Below are 10625 nucleotides of genomic sequence, written 5' to 3'. Positions count from 1 at the left end.
ACGTATACCGTATAACCATATTTCATATTTACTTAATAATAAAAAAAAAACTTAAAGATGGTTCTCAAATCAATTCTACTTATCTAAGGACACTTCCTTACAATATATTCCTACAAAAGAACGTAAGTATGGAAACTAAACTGAGTAAAATACTTACCAATAAATTACCTATAAAATTAACTACTGTACATCTATTAAGAATAATTATGAGGAATATTGTTCTTAGAGAGCAAACTATAAATATAGTAAAATACAGGACTGTAATATTGTCTTCTGTTTAAATTGTACATTAAAGCACAGAAAAGAAGATTAAAAAAAAAAAGGAAATGCTAGGATATTAGCCGTTAAGAATTTAAAAAAAAATTAACTACATGCAATCAAGTTTTAGTAGTTTAAAAATTTTAAACTCAATTTCCTAAAAATCTACTTTCTTAAACTTCAATCCCTAAAAATTCATAAATTTTGAAATTTTCGTTTTTATTCCTATTAGTAAAGTAAAGTTTATTTATTATGCTTATACCATAAGAAAAAACACCGCATAATAACAATTCTGATTTCTCGCAAGGTAAGGTTGCTTCTCATATTTTAGTTTCGTTTCATACGGTTCAAACATTCATTTCAAATATTAATCGACTACGTCATATAAGGAAACTATGACACGGTGACCTACCAATTAAATGCTTCATTATCATAATTTCGAAAGGCAACGAGATTATCACGCACTTTGCACTGCGTCATCTTCAAGTTTGTCCCAGTCGAACTCTGTCGCCCCATTTTTTAATGGCAACTCACCTAACCGTTTAAAACGTTCTGCAAAATTCTTATCTCGTCCTTTCAGCCTTTTAAACCTCTCAAACATAAGCTTCTTTGCAAAACTGTAAAGTTCGATGTCTAACGAATTCAATCTCGCTATGTTAGCCGCTTGTTCGGGGGTTAACGTAGGCATAGTAGAGCTCGAAAGTGTAGAGTTGTTCTGTTCAAAAGGAACTGCGAATCGTAAATTAAAAGTCTCTTCAAACACATATTGAGATATCTTTTGGTATTCAGTGAGACCAAAAAATGCCATTGAAGCCAAGTTACGTTTTGCGCTAGCCAACATTACGTGATCTCGTTCCACAGAAGGCATGTAAGTCTTATTGTAGCACCCAATCAGCTCCAAATCAGCCAACATGCGTGTCTGTCTATTGGCTGCTAGGTTTGAGTCACAATACATAAATTCATCCAATTCTACACCTTCCCAGTCTTCTCCCTTAAAACACGGAGGCACCTCTTGGATTGAAGCAGGACGACCGTTGCAAAAATGCCGAGAACCTTTACAGAAAAGCTTTTTCAAGTTTTACTTCAATAAATCACAAAAAAAAGGACCTAGTAGTACCTAACACCCAACATTTATTTTCTCTTACATTATTTCTGTTATATGATTTTAGCCCCAACTTCTCCTTTAATATGTTCCAGATATATCTCATACCACTTTTTTATAACGATTAATTAAATTAAGCAATATTTTTCAAGCAAAAATATTAAGTTTGAAAGAAAATAATTTTGCAAAAAAGATTTATAAACTAAAAGTAATTCAATTCATACCTTCTATTTTGAAAGTGCATAAGTTATCAGTTATGACATTTAAACTATTTAAAAGATACTGTATAAAATAAAGAATAGAAATAAGTTACCCTTCCAAGTTGCTCCTCGTTGAACATGCCTAAACTCTGAAAGATATCTTGCAACAGGTTCTCTAACTAAAGTGATATAAAAATATCTTCTTTTCGCTACATGGCCCTCCATCTCATCCAGTTTTTGGTCAACACAATTGGTCAATTCTGTCCAGTCAGCATGTAAACCACACTGCCAACCTGTCGTGTATCTGCTGAATAACCAGCTCTGGTTAGAATGTGGCCGAAAACAATAGCATCTTTTTCTATCAGAAGGGCATATACATGGTCTTTTCAGATCCAAATCATGTACTAAATGTTTTCCAAAGGATGTGCCACCTAATTAAACAGTTAAACAACAGAGTTGAATGTAAGAAATAGCTACTAAATATCTAACCTGTCTTTTGCATATGAAGAAAAACAATGACATCATGAGAATTCATATCAAAAGAAAACTCATCATTGATCATGTCATCATAGCTTAAACCTATTTTACTGTTTATATTCCTAAGGGGCCTTCCCATCCCATCATTTACAACTGTTGGAAGAGCATCATAACCTCTTGTAGATAAAGCACATACCTATGATTTAAATTGATTAAACATTGTAAAAAACTAACTCATGTAATTTTCTTACCCTGTCAGGGCAAAAGTATCCAAATCCAACTATTCCTGATACTGCTAAAGCAATGCAAAAAAACGCTATACTTTTTAACCTCGATCTATGTTCCATTGGCTTGATTTCATAGACCCCGTGTGGAAGAAGCAAGGCTATATCGGTTTCAATTGCTTGAACGGATACGCTCCTGAGGTCCTTCATTATTCATTACATGTTTCAATCAATTTTCATATTAATTTCAAAATAAAAACACAAGTACTATAGGTAAACAAACTACACCTGACATCTTCACTCGCGCATGCCTACAAATGCGTCTGCTGGTTCACTTTCCAAAAACTTTCAAATTACTGAGCGGGAATATTAATAAGTAGCTAATACCCTAATTCTAAATAATTATAAACATCTTTACTTATTGGCTGTATTTGAAATTACGCATTTATACAAATAATACTAGGTAACGCCATAAGAGTCCCAATCCGGTTCAATAACAAAATCTTTGGGTGTGTCTCTACAATTTTTAATTTTACATGTCCAAGGCAGTTCCATCAATTCTACTGCTAAAATTACAAAAGTTTTTTTTTGTAAATCTATTCTACTTTACTGGTGTCCATACCTCTGCCGCTTGGAAATAAATGAACTGCGTTTAACCAATATAATGTTTGCGCCATTATGCGAGCCAAAATTAAACAATACTGTTGAAAATGATTTTGCTGAAAGCAAGGCAATTCGAAGATTATTCCTTTTTTAAATGTTCTGTTACTGTTGCCTTCTTGTCGTTTGTCGTTAGATTTTAAAATTACGTGAGGACGAACGGTTTTTAATTTCTTAATTGATTTAATTTGCTCAACACAAGTATATTTTATTTGTCTTCCACAAAATTTAGTAGCATTAAAAATGTTTTTGTAACTTTTTTTTGGACTAACTGCTGGCATCACACTTTTAAGTGGATAGAAAAATTATTATTTGTGTACCAAAAATACAATCCGCTTTTTCACGGCAATTTTTGGTTTGCATTCATTACTTTTTAACTGAAAAATAAGAGAAATTTTAAGCTAGAATTTTAACTTGTTGACAAAAAGCCGTGAAATAAATTTGTGACAGTAACAGTTTGGACAGTTGAACTTTCTTATCATTTTGAAAGTATGAATTTGAAAAGAATAGTATAAAAACTTCTAAAAAGTTTACTATTTATTTTAGAAGAAGAAAAAGATAAATATAAACAATTTTAATTTTGATAACAGTACAGTAGACCAACGAAATTCTATTCGAATATGTACGTGTAAAAGTGTTTGTAGTTCATTTAGTTAACTATGTTGGCACTGACATTTGTGAATTGTTATTCGACACTTTAACCTAGAAAGTGAGTTGCAAATTGATTTTTATTATCTGTAATAAATTACAGATATCGTATTATTCTTTATTCGTCTAATTTCTGGTATGTGATGTTCAGAAACATTTTACGCTTCACACGACCCATTTTAAATGATTTTCGTTCACGCTTTGGCAATCAAGGTCAATTACGATCGTATATCCAGGTGTATATTGCGACCTAATTATTCCTAATATAGTTAAACTGTGACCAACTGTGACTGACTGTCGATGTTATCGTGGATAGCGCATCAAGTGTAGAATTTTTACATTTTATTTGTTCTAGAAACACCAAAGCATGCAGGTGGACAAGGAGAAACTAAAAGAAAAATTGACTCCTCTTCAGTATCACGTTACACAAGAAAAAGGAACAGAAAGGCCCTTTTCAGGTATTATGAACAAAAGTACTTTGTATTTTAAATACTTAAATTATTTCTTGCGTTTTCAGGATGTTACAATAAGTTTTATGAACCTGGTACTTACGTTTGCATAGTATGTGAACAGATTTTATTTAGTTCAGATACTAAATATGACAGTGGCTGTGGATGGCCAGCTTTTAATGATGTTGTAGACCAGGGTAGAGTAAAATTGTCACCAGACACAAGCGGAGGTATATCTTTTAAAATAACACATAAATTAGTAATTTTATAAGTACTAAACCATTCATGACAAATATGCTATATGATAACCTTTTTTGTTCCGGTGAGACCCTTGATATGGCTCATAATGAATAAGATAAATTACATAAAAATACTAATTTATGACTTACTATACTTTACAGTAGTGAACTAATGAGTGTGGTATTTTTAGATTGGTTTTTACATTTATTTGCTTTTAAAATTGAGTACTGACACACTAAGAAATAGATTTTGTGGAATTCCTGCTATTTTTACTTTCACAATGCAAAGGTTTTTTTATTCTACAAATTAACTAAAATTCAAAACATTTTTCAGAATCATTTTTTAAGTTTAAAAGCAGCAAAAAACATTAAATTTATAATCAGCATCTAATAAAAGTTTCATAATTTCAAAAAGTACATCCTATTTTGTTTTTACACAATAAATTATTAAAATTTCACTACTTATTGAGTGCTTCTTATTTTTTAAATTTATTATGAACCAATTTTGTATATTTGTATTTATGCAAATAAAACCTTAATATCCAGACTACTTTCCTATTCCTTTGAAACAAAAAACATTAGCATTTCTTTTTGGTGGTATTTTCATAAAAGCTTTTCTATTGTTTTATGTGGTGAAACGGTTTTACGTTTTATTATTTATCAAAATTTGTCTTGTCTTGTGTGGTTTTGGTCTTGATTTCATATGGTTTTCTGGGAGGCTAACGAGTGTTTTCTTTTTGGTTTTCCCACTGTTGTTGCCCTATTACCTTATGGTCCTTTATTCATCCTTTGCAATCATTTTCACTTTATTGCTTTGGTTACTTTTTACTCTTTTGTTTTGTTGCTTTTATCTCCCTGTTACCGATTAATTTTTATTTGGGACATTTTTTTTCGTTACCACCACTTTATGTTATACCATTGGCACTTACAATAAAAATACGCCAAACCACCCTTCATGTCTTTTCCCGTTTTATTTATGCATAACAAAAATTTATGCATACTAACCTGAACCTCTTTACCAAATATTTTCCCCCGTCCTTTTCCGTCGTTTGACTCCCTACTTGTCCTCCACATCAACCCCAATAGTCGGAGGAAACCTACTACTCCTCATATCCCAACCAGGGCGCATAAGGACGGAGGTGACGTGTTCCAAATGTGGCTCCCACTTAGGACATGTATTTGATGATGGTCCGGCTCCCACAAAGAAGAGATTCTGTATAAACTCAGCCTCTATTAACTTCGTTCCCGATGGAAAAACAAAGAGTGATAGCTAGTCGTTTGTTATTAAACTACCATTACAAGTAATTACGTGGATATTAAAATGGAAATAAGTCAGGTTGCATTTTATGCCTTATAAAAGCAGATAGTTTGTAACATGATGAACTTTGCAAACATGCAGTAAATAATTNAAACTAGCCGAATTCTCAAAATCTTTTGAAGGCTTTAAATTGCATTTATTTAACTTACATTGCTGTATTATTTAAATGAAAAAATGGCTGAAAGAGTTTGTAGCAATTTCCCTATGCCACGTCGTATTTTTTAAAAAATGATGCTTCCCTTTGATGATCGTATTCAATAGAATTTCCCTGTGTTCGGTTCTCAATTCGCCTGTACTGTATAATGTGGGTATTAAATACTAAAAGAAAACCGCAACTGCTAACTCAAAAATTGCAAATTTCTGATGAATATTCAATATCTAAAATTTTCTATCAGGTAATATTTTGGGATAATGTGCTACAAAAATTGCGTTGCATGTAATAAGTGATTACATATCAATTAATAACATTTCCAGAATTCCGAATGTAAAATTGAAGACGAAGCAAAAAGGAAATTTGGAGAAATTACTTGTACGTTTACTGATCAGATACGAGTAGACGACTTCACTGTAGTATCAGGAAAATCGACGATGAGAACATCCGTCTATATTCTTAGAGATAGTGATGTTGTAAGTCAATTTTGAAATAGTATAACAGTTATTGTTAGGATACACAGCAAGTAAAATTATAGCAAACTCACAACAAAGCATCTGCCGATGCGCCAAGATTTTTAATTATAATTTCCCGAAAATAGTTGCATTCTTATAGAGCGCGCTTTTTATTAGTCACGCTAGTGTGAGCCGTACGGCCAGTTGTCTCGCACTCTTTTTTATCCTGAAACTGAAATTTAGTAAATGATACATGCATTAAATACCTGCAATCTAATGTACAAAACACATACAGAAACTATAAATCATGAATTTATTATTTCTAAAATTTAATTGATTTTTGCTGAGTACGGTCCTGTACAAATCTCTTAGAAGTTAAGCTAAATGATAAAGTAAATTGAAGGTAGAATAACTGGAAAAAGAAAACAACAACCTTTGTTGTCATTTGATTGAAAGTTAGGTTATATATTCAAACTGTCGTTTAAAATGACGTCTGTTTCAGCCCTATGTTGTTTAAAAGGTTGTTTGAATGGTTTTAATTTTTCATCCACGGTTCCTCATATTCCCAGGGAAAATCCTATACAGCTTGACACTGCTTTCATGGGTATTAACTGTAATAACTGTTTCTATTGCAAGTTATTATTTGACATTTATTTATTTAGGCTACGAAGTTGTAATTGTAAAAGGGGGCCAAAGAGTTTGTGGTGCCGGAGCAGCTCTAGGCAGTGCTCCTTTAGTACAATCAAAGTCTTACTTCGAAGTTAAAATACAACAAGGAGGTTCTTGGTCAATTGGTTTAGCGACTCGTCAAACAGACCTAAGTTTAACACAAGGTAAATGAAAGTTAGCAGCTGATTATTGTTTTCTTAATTAAGTCCTTTTAGGAGGTATGGATGAATTCTCGTGGTGTTTATGTAGCGATAATGTAATACGACACAACAAGCATGATCTCTATAGGCTAGGTTGCTCAAACAGTTTAATTCCTAATGGAACTATGGGTGACACAGTAAATAATTTACCTCAAGAAGGTGATATTATAGGTGTTTCATATGACCATATTCAACTAAAATTTTACTTAAATGGTAAAGAACTGGAATATGCAGTTTCTAATGTAAAAGGAACAGTATATCCTGCACTTTATGGTAAGTATTGAGATACTTTACTCCTTCTTTAATATAATAACTAAACTAATTTCAGTTGATGAAGGAGCTATATTAGATGTTACTTTTGATAATTTCACATACTCATTACCTAACGGTTTTGAGAAAATCATGTTGGAACAATCATTACTGTAATTTAGATATGCAACTATTGTATTTTATGTACAAATGTATACAAAGATATTATGTTAAAACAAACTCGTTAAAATTGTGGCACATACAGCTTTCAATTTGTTTATAAAAACGTTTTACAATTAGTTATGTAAAACTTTTAAGAATTTATTCCCACATAATATTAATACAGTGAAAGTAAAAAGTAAATTATTTTTTGATAGTAACTAAAAACTTTTTACAAAGAATTTAACAGGGGAGAACAGCGTAACATCCATTAAAAGTAATTATTGCATTTAAACTAGTTAAATGTGAAAGAGTAATTTATAACATAGTATTTTATAATTAAAAAATTGCAATGTAATAAAGACAAAATCATGTCGAAAAAAAGGCAGAGTTATGCTTTCTTAAATATTTTGTTTAATAAATTTAGATTTTAAACATAAGGTGTTATGAATAATTATTTATTAATGATACGTAATTGTAAAAATATGTCGCATCTTTCACTGCATACAGCTATGTAACTTGAAAAATATTCCAAACATATTTGTTTTAGCAATGCTGTATCAATATTTTAAATATTACTTAATCAAAAAAATGATGCTTTGTAGTTGTACTTGCAAATTAACTACTATTGTAATCCAATGTTTAATTTTATCGCTTTTTATATTAATGAATTAATAGCGAATATATGTCGAATTTTTGAACAGGGAGCAAAAAGCTAATTGCCTGAAATCTGGCAGTTATTTATTTATAACGTATTTTTATAAATTATGTTTATTTAAAAAAATGTAAAATTATTGTGTAAATAAATTAATTTTTAAGTATCTTGGTATATTCTTTATAAATGTACCACAACTAAAANATTATTATGTGAGAACTTGAGATTGTTTTATTAAAAATAATTACAGAAATCTCACAAAAAGAAATATATACCTATATAAATATTATTTATGTCTCATCGTCTAAGGGAGCGTACCTATTACATTTTTTTTAATTTTATTTTATTCTGAAGACACACGAAAAAGTTTCTTTCAAAATTTTTCTTATGTTCAAGATTCCCGAAGAACGCAGTTGTGCTGACGCTTACATTGAAGCCCATTGGTGTGCTTGCTTGGAATGGATAGATCTACCTTTGAGTAATCATATTGTCAATTTTGTAAGCGCCACATTAGTGAACACAATTAATAATTACACCTCGACACAAAGGAATATTTGTGCCACCCTTAGTCTTTCTAGAGTTCTGTGGATACAGGAATTAAAACCAAATGAGAATTTGCTTAAATTTAAATCAAATGCTGATTACGATGGATTTGTTCCCGATCTTTCGGGAAAAACAGTTGTCGATACGAGAACGTATCAGCTTAAAGCGGAATTACTTCCGGGTAGATCTCTTTTTGAGGCCACAATTACTCACCATTTGTCTAATAATGATTTTTCTTTAAAAATAAGCGACATTAGTAGAACGAATGCGTATGGTGATCAAGCAGGCTGTGTAGAAGAAACATTACCGAACCTTCGAAAATTTTGTTATTGTAAAAGTTAAACTGGGATTATAATCAATTTTTAATGTCAATTTTGAAGCTCAAATTAATTTTTAATTTTTTCTATTTTATTTCGGTAATAATTCCCCCTTTTGAATATATTTTAACGAAATACAACCCCAGTTATTTGTAGAACTTATGAATATTATAGAATATGTCGCACATTAAAAGTTTGTGAAACTCTTTTGAGTGTTATCTTAATCTTATTTAACTAAAATGACAATATGATAAATTAATTGTATTAAAAGCGTGATTCTCAATAATTTTCCAGTAAATATTTTGAATTTTCGTACTTAATTAGAAACCACAAGAGTCATATTTATTCTATTTTTATGACAAGAAAGTAGATTGTGGTTGTGGTGGATTTGCGTACCCATGAGGTACGAAATTCGGTATTTTTTTTTTAATTGTGCTTATCTGGCTTATTACCCAAGATAGTAAAACTTTAGTGTTACAGGAGGTACCAACAGATCATTATTTCCGAACTTATTATATTGCTGAAAAAGGTCACAGTTGGTTTTCTTCGCCACTGTGCTCCGGTAGTACTCCGCAACATGTAGTTATGTTTAACTACATAAAACACGTGAGTTTACGCAAAAATGCTTAATAAAATAGACCTTGTTTACAAAGTTTCTTTGTTTTCAGTTTTTTTCAGTCTATAGAAACAGGCCTAAGTTTCTTTTCGGCTTTCACGGCCAGTTGTCTCACGATTCTTATAACTTAATCGGTGCTGCCGATGACGATTTATATAAATTTCTCAAAGAATTAAATGATAAGGGACATTTAAACAACACAATCCTGATATTGATGTCTGATCATGGACACAGGTACAATTTAATTAATACATTGTTTCATATAACTAACTGATTAACTAACTTTCTTTGCATTTCCCGAAAACTACAACATCTCACACCCCTAACTGTATATATCTTTACGAACAATTATCTAATCTAGGTATTCCTCGGCTACTCTTTATTCCTGTTTCTGCCTCTAGCATATCTCTAACTAGCCCTTCATATCTCAAAAACTGTCCTAAATCTTATCTTTCCTTTTTCTTTTTGACTTCCATTGTTCTTCTATTTACTGTTCCATTAATAAAATATATTTTTTAAATAAAAATATTTTTTTTACGAACGAATAACATATAATTTATAATTTATAAAATTTAATTCATATTTTGAACAAAATTCGCACCTTAAGTGTAAAAATATCCCTTTGTATTTTTTGTGTATTAATCCTAATTTTCAGATTTGCCAGTATAAGAAATACCATTCAGGGAAAGCAGGAGGAGAGGTTGCCCTTTTTTTCATTTACTTTTCCGAAATGGTTTCGAAAAAAATATAAACAGTATTATACGAATTTCGTAAACAACTTAAATACGCTTACTACCCCATTCGATATTTATTCGACTCTCAAAACAGTGATCGATTTGAATACTGTAAAGAACAACACCTTGGACCATCGTTCAATTTCGTTATTCAGCAAGGTTAGTCCTTATACCTTACATATGCAAACAGTACATATGTTTATTTTTGGTCACACCTGCATGAGATACTGTAATATACCTACTAATTCCTAAATGTTTTTATACTAATGTAATTTAAATATTTTTCATTTTCACACAAAATT

At 30.9% G+C, this 10625-nt stretch overlaps 5 protein-coding genes across 11 annotated transcripts in view; 4 read left to right on the top strand and 1 right to left on the bottom strand.

Moving 5' to 3' along the window:
• The window catches only part of LOC108732934, a 31291-nt gene extending 22244 nt beyond the window's left edge, over window positions 1-9047 (top strand). For both annotated transcript variants that reach the window (XM_025980323.1, XM_025980325.1), the window contains exon 10: window positions 8510-9047. In XM_025980323.1, the coding sequence (XP_025836108.1) occupies window positions 8510-8998 (489 nt within the window). In that variant the 3' untranslated portion in view covers window positions 8999-9047. The remainder of the gene's footprint in view (window positions 1-8509) is intronic.
• LOC108732928 (heparan-sulfate 6-O-sulfotransferase 3-B) lies at window positions 7-5436 on the bottom strand. 2 transcript variants are annotated; one of them, XM_018463928.2, is made up of 6 exons: window positions 5263-5436; window positions 4122-4254; window positions 2289-2465; window positions 2050-2233; window positions 1674-1991; window positions 7-1311 (listed from the first exon to the last, which is right to left on the bottom strand). In XM_018463928.2, exons 3-6 carry the CDS (start codon window positions 2382-2384, stop codon window positions 716-718), a joined length of 1194 nt encoding a protein of 397 aa, XP_018319430.1. In that variant the 5' UTR covers window positions 2385-2465; window positions 4122-4254; window positions 5263-5436; the 3' UTR covers window positions 7-715. The 2 variants fall into 2 exon arrangements, with proteins under 2 accessions (XP_018319430.1, XP_018319429.1); XM_018463927.2 differs by lacking the exons at window positions 4122-4254; window positions 5263-5436 and having other exon boundaries at window positions 2289-2471.
• Window positions 3519-5659, top strand: LOC108732933 (methionine-R-sulfoxide reductase B1). 5 transcript variants are annotated; one of them, XM_018463936.2, is made up of 4 exons: window positions 3519-3630; window positions 3925-4027; window positions 4087-4248; window positions 5344-5659. In XM_018463936.2, exons 2-4 carry the CDS (start codon window positions 3937-3939, stop codon window positions 5529-5531), a joined length of 441 nt encoding a protein of 146 aa, XP_018319438.1. In that variant the 5' UTR covers window positions 3519-3630; window positions 3925-3936; the 3' UTR covers window positions 5532-5659. The 5 variants fall into 5 exon arrangements, with proteins under 5 accessions (XP_018319438.1, XP_018319437.1, XP_018319436.1 ...); XM_018463935.2 differs by having other exon boundaries at window positions 3519-3705; XM_018463934.2 differs by lacking the exon at window positions 3519-3630 and adding an exon at window positions 3637-3805 and having other exon boundaries at window positions 5380-5659.
• On the top strand, window positions 6595-8288 carry LOC108732932 (SPRY domain-containing protein 7). Its single transcript, XM_018463931.2, has 4 exons — window positions 6595-6785; window positions 6844-7014; window positions 7066-7323; window positions 7379-8288. Exons 1-4 carry the CDS (start codon window positions 6668-6670, stop codon window positions 7474-7476), a joined length of 645 nt encoding a protein of 214 aa, XP_018319433.1. The 5' UTR covers window positions 6595-6667; the 3' UTR covers window positions 7477-8288.
• Window positions 9048-9295: 248 nt separating the features above from the next.
• On the top strand, window positions 9296-10575 carry LOC112906171. The gene is made up of 3 exons (XM_025979925.1): window positions 9296-9579; window positions 9642-9823; window positions 10245-10575. Exons 1-3 carry the CDS (start codon window positions 9559-9561, stop codon window positions 10573-10575), a joined length of 534 nt encoding a protein of 177 aa, XP_025835710.1. The 5' UTR covers window positions 9296-9558.
• The last annotated feature ends 50 nt before the right edge of the window (window positions 10576-10625 follow it).

The sequence above is a fragment of the Agrilus planipennis genome, unplaced genomic scaffold (genome assembly GCF_000699045.2).
Source record: "Agrilus planipennis isolate EAB-ADULT unplaced genomic scaffold, Apla_2.0 scaffold22, whole genome shotgun sequence".
Classification (NCBI taxonomy): Eukaryota; Metazoa; Arthropoda; class Insecta; order Coleoptera; family Buprestidae; genus Agrilus; species Agrilus planipennis.
The sequence above is the reverse complement of the archived record's forward strand: the minus strand, read 5'-3'. Positions and strand labels throughout refer to the sequence as shown.

What these genes read in the sequence shown, in the direction of transcription:
- LOC112906171 (XM_025979925.1), top strand. Translation starts at nt 9,559, where the DNA reads ATGTTTAACTACATAAAACAC. An exon ending in TGTTTAACTACATAAAACAC is followed by an intron (nt 9,580 to 9,641) that starts GTGAGTTTACGC and finishes CTTTGTTTTCAG; the next exon opens with TTTTTTTCAGTCTATAGAAA. An exon ending in ATGTCTGATCATGGACACAG is followed by an intron (nt 9,824 to 10,244) that starts GTACAATTTAAT and finishes CCTAATTTTCAG; the next exon opens with ATTTGCCAGTATAAGAAATA.
- LOC108732932 (XM_018463931.2), top strand. Translation starts at nt 6,668, where the DNA reads ATGACGTCTGTTTCAGCCCTATGTTGTTTAAAAGGTTGTTTGAATGGT. An exon ending in GCTTGACACTGCTTTCATGG is followed by an intron (nt 6,786 to 6,843) that starts GTATTAACTGTA and finishes TTATTTATTTAG; the next exon opens with GCTACGAAGTTGTAATTGTA. An exon ending in AGTATATCCTGCACTTTATG is followed by an intron (nt 7,324 to 7,378) that starts GTAAGTATTGAG and finishes AACTAATTTCAG; the next exon opens with TTGATGAAGGAGCTATATTA.
- LOC108732928 (XM_018463927.2), bottom strand. Translation starts at nt 2,471, where the DNA reads ATGAAGGACCTCAGGAGCGTATCCGTTCAAGCAATTGAAACCGATATA. An exon ending in TCTTCATATGCAAAAGACAG is followed by an intron (nt 1,992 to 2,049) that starts GTTAGATATTTA and finishes CTGTTTAATTAG; the next exon opens with GTGGCACATCCTTTGGAAAA. An exon ending in ACGAGGAGCAACTTGGAAGG is followed by an intron (nt 1,312 to 1,673) that starts GTAACTTATTTC and finishes TTTTCTGTAAAG; the next exon opens with GTTCTCGGCATTTTTGCAAC.
- LOC108732933 (XM_018463933.2), top strand. Translation starts at nt 3,713, where the DNA reads ATGTTCAGAAACATTTTACGCTTCACACGACCCATTTTAAATGATTTT. An exon ending in AATTACGATCGTATATCCAG is followed by an intron (nt 3,806 to 3,924) that starts GTGTATATTGCG and finishes TATTTGTTCTAG; the next exon opens with AAACACCAAAGCATGCAGGT. An exon ending in GTCACCAGACACAAGCGGAG is followed by an intron (nt 4,249 to 5,343) that starts GTATATCTTTTA and finishes CAACCCCAATAG; the next exon opens with TCGGAGGAAACCTACTACTC.